This window comes from Otolemur garnettii, unplaced genomic scaffold (genome assembly GCF_000181295.1).
Source record: "Otolemur garnettii isolate 467f Iridium unplaced genomic scaffold, OtoGar3 scaffold00021, whole genome shotgun sequence".
Classification (NCBI taxonomy): Eukaryota; Metazoa; Chordata; class Mammalia; order Primates; family Galagidae; genus Otolemur; species Otolemur garnettii.
Window position 1 is genome coordinate 25,207,552 of NW_003852416.1, and position 9,663 is coordinate 25,217,214.

Genomic DNA, 9,663 nt, shown 5'->3' on the forward strand with positions numbered 1-9,663 from the left:
AATATTAGTTTTGGGGTATCTGTAAAGAAGCTATGAGATGTCACAGCTGTAGTAATTATTCACCTGACTCCTAGCAGGTGGGAGAGTGGCAGTGGGAGGAAAGGCATTTTCTCAAATTATGGAAAGAAAGAAATGAAAACACAGGAAGTCAAAGTCCTTCCCTACAGCGCTGTACCAAGTATCCACGGACCTTCTGTCTGATTAGTCTTGTTTTTCTCCTACAGTAGATCGTGAATTGCCTTATCTCCCTTGTGCAGGAGGACTGAGGTCCTCTCTGTCTAGCCAGCAGCTGCCTCCCGGGTGGCACCACAGCTCTCTAATCTTGCTGGTCCAACCTGCTCACTTCTGAAGCATTTATCTCCTTTTATCATCTTCTGCTCTGCACTGACTAAAGTCACTGCTTGTTCCTCTCCTCCTGGTACCTTAATCCTGTGGAATGTGCCCTGAAGGGTGTTTCAGGGCAGACTTGGATCCTGACAGCCCACATCAGGGGGGGCGGTCTTGCCCAGGAGTTCCCCCAGAGATCAGGCTTTGCTGGCCCTCAGGGAAGAAGCAGAAAGCAGAGCGGATTCTGAGGGTGTGAACTTGCACAGGTGCCCGTCTTGTGAAACTTTCCCAGATGTTGTCTGCGTGTCTCAGTGGGTCCATCAAAGCCCCTTCGGCTACAGTTTGGGTTGAACCAGGACCACTGTAGCTCCTCTGGAGCACCTCTCCCTGGCACTCAGCCTGCACTGTCCATCGCGGGTTGTGCATCGGATGCCCCCTTCAATTCTTCTCTGACCCCTGCCTATAGGAGGTCCTGCACATAGGGAGTGCCCACAACCGGAGTGCCATGCCCTTCACTGCCTCGCCTGCCTCCAGCACTGCCCCCAGGGTCATCACGAACCAGTACAACAACCCAGCCGGCCTCTACTCTTCTGAAAACATCTCTAACTTCAACAGCAACCTAGAGTCAAAGACCGCTGCTGGCAAGGAGGATGCGAATGGCAGAATGTAAGTAGACCCAGGAGTCCTCCTGTGGGCCAGTCCTGGGAGAAGCTTTTCATGCCAGGACCAGGTCCGTCCAGGCAGGTGGAAGAAGGTTGACCACTACTCCAGGGGAAAAAAATGTCTACATTAGCAGAGTGCTTTCTGCATTCATTTTCTTCATCTATATAAAGGGGACAAGATCTTTTGCCTTGTAGGGTGCCTATAAAAAATAAGAATTAACATGTAAAATGCTCCAGCATTGTGTCTGACGTGACGTGAAGAAATCATTTAATCCTTAAGAACGTGTTATTTTCATACTGATTTCTGTGGTCATCATTGTGTTCTGATTGACCATAGTCCTCCTGGACAGGTCCCCTACTTCCTCAGAAATTCTTTTTTTTTTGGCTGGGGCTGGGTTTGAACCCGCCACCTCCGGCATATGGGGCTGGCGCCCTACCCTATTGAGCCACAGGCGCCGCCTGAGGAATTCTTTAGTATTTTTAGTTTGGGAGTATTTCATTGAATAGTGTAATTTGTGCTCATGTTCACCATCTGATAATGCACAATATTCAGAAAGTAGTGTTTGCTTTGCTCCCAGAGTGGACTAGAAATTGTAAAAAAAAAAAAAAAAAAAAAAAAGAGAGGTCCATAGGCTAAATGCTTGTCCTTAGGAATGGGTTATGCTCTGCAGGCAGAACCAGGGAAGAGGTGGGGCTGCAGGTGGAAGGGGCAGAGGAGTCTGAGGAAGCTTCTTGCTAGAGACTGGGGAGGCAGGTCCTCTTCTGTCGTGGATCATTTGGCTGTAGCTGCCTTTGTATCTTTATCAAAAATCTCCTAGATTTTACCAGTACAAGATCAAGTGTCTATTGCATCTCGAACTCTTTGAGGATCTATCTAGAAACATGGGGAAATCAGCAGCCTGTGGCAAAGGAGCTGAGTTTGAGGATGAAGAGTAAGAGATGGGACCAACTCTCTGTGGGTGAAAAGGGGATGGACTAGGTTGGAAGTTGCCAAGTCAGATGCCCAAATGTGGCGGACAGGATAAGGAAGTGAGAGCTGAGCTCCGAGTACAGAGGGCAGCGGGCAGGCCTGTGGAGGCTGGGCAGTGCTGCTGCACCTTGGCACCAGTCGCATGCCACATGTGGCCTGGGTTCCCTATTTCTGCTGATTATTTTCATTAAAACAAAGTAGAAAGACTTTTTTTGTCTGAAATCCCCTGTTTCTAAATGTTGGTGACATTCTCATTTTGCTGGAAAACACTGTGGTCCAAATGTGTCTTAGCTCTAAGGATCTTTCCCATTTGGAATCCTCTTTACTTATTATTTTTAGCTCTGAAGTCCACTTGGCCATTTTATATTCTCTCAATTCATCTTTAATAAGAATCTGATCAACTCTTAGGGTAAATTGCAAAATGATTGCTTCAAATGCAGGTTAGAAAAGGTTAACATACCAGAGTTCCAAATCACTTGTTGAGGAAAAACTGTTATAGGAGCCCCTCTCAAGGGCAGTTGGCTATACCATGCGTATAGTTTCTCCACATCCACCCCAAAGAGGCAGACATTATTGAGCACCCCTGCATGCAGGCTCCTGTGCCTCACCCTTTGAGAACATTGCAATTTCTTTTTAAATTTCTTAAAATCTAGTAGGGCAGATTTTTTGCCATGTGACTTTGCTTTTACATGATGTTAAGGCTGGAATTTTATCAGAGTAACCAAGGCAAAGTGCCACATGATGCTTCTTCATCCCGCAGATTCTGGTTCTTGCAAGCCGTGACTGGCTTGCTATGATAATGATGCCCTTGAAGGTAGGTGACCATGAGGTACCTAAGAAAGAATGCCTTGCTGGGCCTCCTGAACTTTCTTTCACAGACACACCCTGAAGGGAAGCTTTCAGGAAGCTCAGCAAGGAGTGGAGGATACTGTAGGACACTCTGAAAGCTGTGATCCCTATTTTTCTTTGCTTTGGTGCTGGGGAGGCTGAGAACATGACCCTCTTTTACTATCCCAGAGTGGAATGTTCCATGATCTGGATTTAATAACCCAGGAAATGACACATCCTTAATTGAAAGAGCTGCTATGCATTGGGAGAAATATGTGCGGGGAGGTATTTTTAGTATGGCCTTGGCTATTTTTCCTTCATTAATGTCTTCTTTCTTCTCTTATGCTCCCTCCCCCCATTCTGAAACAATTAAGCCTGAAACTGTGCAAGCCTTTCCTCCACCCCCCAACCCCTCCTTGTCATTGTCCCTGAGACTTTATCAGAAGTCTCCTTGAAGATTTTCTCAGTAGAGAGGGCTCAGTTTCTGCTCCCTCCCAAACTCTTTGAGGAGGATGAATCCAGAAAACAGTGGGATTACCTGCCGCCAAGGCAGAGGAGCTGTCCTAACCAGCTGTGCTGCCTGCAGAGGGGTCTCAGCTTGCCAGTCCTATCCCTAGTGTGTTCTCAGCAGAGAAAGATCCTCGGTCAAGCCCTGTTGCCATGGGGTGGCCTTGCTTGCTCAGTCAGCACAAGTCCCAGTCCGCTCACCCCCACTATTTAGTCTGTGAAATTCACTGAGGTTCCAGAATTGGCTCACTACATACTTGGTGTCTGAGGTCATCACTCATTCTCTGGGGCTTGCCCTGGGTTTCTTTGTCCCATGAGCTTCAAAGCCTCATGGTGTGTGTGTGGCTGTCTGTCTTGTAGGTCTTCACAGAGCTGCGTCCCCTCAGATAGGAGCAGAGAGAGCACCGCCAGCCAGGAAGGCAGGCGAGGCTTCTCTGCCGTCCCTCCCAGCACACAGCCAAGGGGAGCTCCTCCGCACCCTGTTCCTCTGGGTCAGTTCAGCTTAGTAATCATTTATGCAGTGCCTACTGTGTACCAGGTGGGTGAAGGAAATATTGCTAGACCTTCCCTCTGACCTCTTTAAATGAGTTTATGGGGTTTGGTCAAGATCTGAGAATTTAGAGCCTGGATTTCATTGTTTATATGACACTGCCTGGTCATTTCTAAAGGCCTTGTAGATAGAAGGGCTTGTGGCTTGCATTCCAGCTCTGCCTCTTAGCTGCCTTTCAGCTGTGTGACCTTGGGCAAAGCATGTAACTTCTCTGAAACAGTCTCTTAATCTCTAAAGTAGAGATAATACTAACTAGCTCACCACCAGGTTGTTGAGAGAATGCAATGCTTTGTGTACAAAGCGCCTAGTACAGTGCTGGGCTCTGGGTAGGTGCTGAGCAAATGCTCGTTATTATTGAATTTCACTGCCCACGAGGAACTCCTTCCCATTGCTTCTGAGTATTTGGGGGCTCCAGAAGGGTGGAGACATGTAGGCAGATGTTATGAAGGAGATTCTGCTATGACTTTCAGTAAACTTCTTTCTTTCCCAGCACTGTAGCTTATGTTCAGCCAGCCAGTCCTGATGGAGTGGTAATCTCTTCATGGAATAGTCGTGTGAGCTCCCGTGATCAATGCAATAGCCCCCAAATACTAGCTCTTCTAAATTATGTTCTCAGGTGTTCCCCCCCAAAGACATGAGGCAGATTTCTAAGCAGGTACCTCGGAAATAAAGGGATGCATTGTTCTCTATTCAAATGATATCAGAGGGATTATGTTGACTCATTCCCAGCTGAATCAGAAGAAAACCTCTTTGATGAAGATGGCTGCTCGCCCCTCTAGCTAAGCTTGCTGCGGCCCACAGAGAACTGGCTCTGGTGTTTGGCGGTCCTCCCTCTTCCAGGCGCCCATCGTTACTCCTCTGGATTCTTACCACGGGACCAACATCTAGGGCAGGCTTTGAAGACTAAAACTTAGGGAGCATTCAGGCTCCCCTTCCGAAGTGATTACAAAGGGTTTCCTAGAATTGCTTTTTGTACCTGTGTGTAAACACTGGTGTAGCCAGGCTAGGACATCTCAGACCTGGATCCTCATTTCTTGGGATATGAGACATGAAAAATTTTTCTGAGTCAGCTTACCTCCTTTACCTCACCTACATGAAAAACAAGAACTAAAATCTCCTTGCATCATCTCCAGTTTGCACTTCTACCATTTGGGGAAAAGATGCCTTCAAATTGATTACACTTTTTGTTTTGAGATAGTTGTATACTCACACGCAGTAGTAGGAGATACGCCAGAGGGATCCCTTATCCCCTTACCCAGTTTCCCTCATGGTAACACCTTGGGAACTGTCACAAAACAGTAACAAAATCAGAATATTGACATGGATGCAGTCAAGATACAGAAGATTTCCACCTCCATGAGGATTTCTCCTGTTTTTTTTTTTTTTTTTTTCCAGTTTTGGCTGGGGTCGGGTTTGAACCCGCCACCTCCAGTATATGGGGCCAGCACCCGACTCCTTGAGCCACAGGACCACCCTGACATGTTGTGTCTTGTTTTCATTTGTCTCAAAATGTTTTCTAATTTCTCTTATGATCCTTCTTTCTCTAATTAGTTGTTCAAGAGTATGTTGTTTAATTTCTATATATTTGTGATTTTTCTACTTTTTCTTTTGCTATTGATTTCTAGTTTGATTTCATTGTGGTTGGAAAGATACATGGTATGGTTATAGTCTTCTTAAATTCATTAATACTTGTTTTGTGGCCTAACTTATAGTTTCCTGGAGAAAGTTGTATGTCCACTTGAGAAGAATGTGTATTCTGCTATTATTGGGTGGAGTGTTGGTAAGTGTTAGGTGCAGTGTCCATAGTTTTGTACAAGCCCTCTGTTTCCTCATTGATTTTCTGTCTGGTTGCTTATCCTAGTTTGTTCCTTTTTACTGCTGAATATTCTGTGGTATAGAGATGCCACTGTTTGTTTAACCATTCACCTGCTGAAATTTATGGCAAGGTTTTGGCTATAAAGAATAAAGCTGCTGAAATATTTGTGAACCGGTTTTGGTGCAAACATAGGTTTTCATTTATCTAGGGTAAATGCCCAGGAGTATAATTGCTGGGCCATAAGGTAGTTAACATGTTTAGTTCCTAAGGAAACTGTGTATTTTGCCTCGCGTCTGTAGCACCTCCATTAAAATAAAACTCAGTTGGGCATATTTATGTGGGTCTATTTCTGTGTTCTCTGTTCTGTTCCATTGATCTGTAGATCTTTTCCTTCATCAGTACCACAGTCTTGATTACTGTAGCTATAAAATATGTCTTGAAATCAGGTGGTCTCTTTCCTCCCATTTTGTGTTTTTCTCGAGATTCTTTTAATTATCCTAGTTTCTTTGCCTTTTCACATAAATTTTAAAATAATCTTGTTTATGTCTGCAAAATCTTGCTGGGATTTTAGTCTGAATTGTGTTACACCTGTGTATCTATGTGGATAGAATTAACATCTCGACTTGGTTGAGTCTTTTGATTCATGAAAATGGTAATATTCTACCTATTTAGATCGTCCTTAATTTTTTTCATCAGCATTCTAATATTTTAACATGCAAGCCTCATACAACTTTCGTTAGATTTACAATTGAGAGGGTAAATCCACGTTTTGAACAATTATAAGTAGTATTTTGAATTTCAGTGTCCACATGTTCATCGCTAGTATAAAGAAATACAACTGAATTTTTTTGTTATGTTTATCTTGTATGTTTATTTTGGTGTATTCTTGCTGAATTCATTTATCAGTTCTTGGAGGTTGTTTATGGTTTTTGTAGATTTCTTATAATTTTCTACCTGGATAATTATGTCATATGCAAATGGAGACAGTTTTATGTGTTTTTTCCCCCTGATCTTTATGACTTTTATTTCCTGTTCTTACCTTTTATAACACTGACCACAAGTATAACACTATTACAGATAGGAATGGTGGGAGTGTATATTCTGGCTTTGTTTTAGATCTTCAGAGAAAAACATTCAGCTTTTCACCATTAAGTATGAATTTTTTTTTTTTTTTGAGACAAAGTCTCACTATGACGCCCTTGGTAGAGTGCAGTGGTGTCACAGCTCACAGCAAACCCAAACTCTTGGGCTTTTAGGCAGTTCTCTTACCACAGCCTCTCAAATAACTGGGACGACAGGTGCCCGCCACTATGCCTGACTGTTTTTTTATTGCAGTTGTCGTCGTTTTAGCTGGCCTGGGTGGGGTTGGAACCCACCAGCCTTGGTGTATGTGGCTGGTGCTGTAACCACTGTGCTACGGGCGCTGAGCCAGTATGATATTTTTATAGATGTTCTTTATCAAGTTGAGGACGTTCCCTTCTATTTCTGTTTTTTCTGAGAGATTTTTGCTATAAGCAGGTGTTGAATTTTGTCAGATGGTTTTTCTACATCAATTAATAGGAACAGGTGACTTTTTTTTGTTTGCCTGTTAATAGGTTGGATTGCCTTGACTGATTTTTGAATAATGAGCCAGCCTTTTAAACCAGGAGTAAACTCCACTTGGCTATGGCATATCATTCTTTTTTTATATAGTTGAGTTTTATTTGCTAACAATTTGTTCAGGAATTTTACATCTGTATTTGTGAGGGATACTGGTCTGTAGTTTCATGCTTTTTGTTTTCATACCATTATTGTCTGGTTTGGGTATCAGGGTAACAATGCTAACGTTACAGAGTCAGCTGGGAAAATGTATTATTTTGTTTTATGGAAGAGATTGTGTAGAATTGGTGTTAATTCTTTGTTTGGTAGGCTTCTCTAGTGAAATGTCAGGGCCTAGAGATTACTTTTTGGGGACTTTTAAAACTATTCTTTCAATAAATGTCCTTGATGGTTATAAGGTTACTCAAATGATCTATTTCATATTGAGTGGGGTGGGGTAGTTGATGGTTTTCAAGAAATTGGTCCATTTTATCTAAGTTGTTAAATGTATGTATTTGGAGTTGTTGATAGTATTTCCGTATTATCCTTTGATATGTGTTGTGATAGTCCTGTTTTACTCCAGATACTGGTAAAATGTGCCTCAGTATGTTTTGTTTTATTTTTTGTATTGCTAGAGGTTTGTCTATTTTATTGATCTTTTCAAAGAATATGTATTTTAAAATTATTTTTCTCTTTTCAGTTTCATTGATTTATGCTTATCTTGATTTCCTTCTCCTTGCTTCGAGTTTATTTTAGTTTTCTTTTTCTAGGTTCTTGAGGGGGGCTTAGATTATTGATTTGAGAATTTCCTCCTTTTTCACGCTATGTATACATTTAGTGTTATCAGCTTCCTTCTGCACACTACTTGAGCTTTGTCTTACAGATTTTGATGTATTGCATGTGTTTTCATTTTTGTTCAGTCTGATGTGTTTTTTATTTTCCTTCAGACTTTGCTTTTGACCCATGTATTATGTAGAAATGTGTTTCATTTTCACATGGTTAGAGATTTTCCTGTTTTCTTTCTGTTATTATTTTTTAGCTTCATTCCATTGTGGTCAGAGAATTTACTCTTTAACATTTGTTGACGTTTGTTTTATGGGGTAGGATATGGTCTGTGTTGGTGTATGTTCTGTAGATACTCAAAAAGAATGTCCTGGGGTGTCCGTAGCTCAGTGGATAGGGCACCAGCCATATGCTCTGGGGCTGGTGGGTTCAAACCTGGCCTCGGTCTGCTAAACAAAACAAACAAACAAACAAAAAATGTCCTACTTTGGTTGGATAGAGTTTTTGTTGTTGTTTGTTTTTGAGCATTCTCTTGGCTCAGGTCAGAGTGCTATGGAGGCATAGCTCACAGCAACCTCAAACTCCTGGGTTCAAGCCATCTTGCCTCAGCCTCCCAAGTAGCTGGGACTACAGGCACCTGCCACCACACCCAGCTAAGTTTTCTATTTTTAGTAAGTAGAGTCAGGGTCTCACTCTTGCTCAGGCTTGTCTGAAACTCTTGAGCTCAAGCAATTCACCCACCTCAGCCTCCCAGAGTGCTAGGATTACACGTGTGAGCTACTGTGCCCAGCTGGGTAGAGTGTTTCCTAAATGGCAGTTAGATCATGTTGGCTAATAGTATTGTTGACTTTTTTCTATATCCTTTTTGGATTTCTGTGTAGTTGTTTTATTGATTGTTAAAAGAGGGGTATCGAGGGTGGCGCCTGTGGCTCAAAGGAGTAGGGTGCCAGCCCCATATGCCAGAGGTGGCGGGTTCAAACCCAGCCTCCGCCAAAAAATGCAAAAAAAAAAAAAAAAGCGGGGTATCGAGGTCTTTAACTATACAGGGGTCCTCAAACTTTTTAAACAGGGGGCCAGTTCACTGTCCCTCAGACTGTTGGAGGGCTGGACTGCGGGCCCTGGAGGAGTCGGCTGCTAAGCAGGACAGGCAGCGGCGGCAAAAATACCCGGTGGGCCGGATAAATGTCCTAGGCAGGCTGCATGTGGCCTGCAGGCTGTAGTTTGAGGATGCCTGAACTATAATTATGACTTCATCTATTTTTTATTTCGATTCTGTTAGTTCTTGCTTTACATTTTGAAGCTGTGTTGTTGGATGTATGCACATTAAGATTGCTATAGCTTCTTGGCAGGTTGCCCCTTTTTTGATTATATAATGCCCTTTTCCATCTCTGGTAAATCTATTTGTTCAGAAGTACACTTTATCAAACATTACCATAGCCACACCTTCTTTCCTTTGATCAGTGTTGGCATGATATATATTTTCCCATCCTTTAACTTTCTTTTTTTTGGAGACTGAGCCCCAAGCTGTTGCCCTGGGTAGAGTGCCCTGACATCACAGTTCACAGCAACCTCCAACTCCTGGGCTCAAGTGAGTCTCCTGCCTCCGCCTCCCAAGTAGCTGGGACCACAGGTGCCTGCCACA

At 43.1% G+C, this 9,663-nt stretch overlaps 1 protein-coding gene across 1 annotated transcript in view; it reads left to right on the plus strand.

Annotated features, from left to right (window-relative positions):
- Positions 1 to 9,663, plus strand: part of PDLIM1 (PDZ and LIM domain 1) — a 49,830-nt gene that overhangs the window by 27,161 nt on the left and 13,006 nt on the right. Inside the window, exon 4 of the mRNA XM_003787316.2 lies at positions 794 to 993. Coding sequence (XP_003787364.1) covers positions 794 to 993 — 200 coding nt within the window. The remainder of the gene's footprint in view (positions 1 to 793; positions 994 to 9,663) is intronic.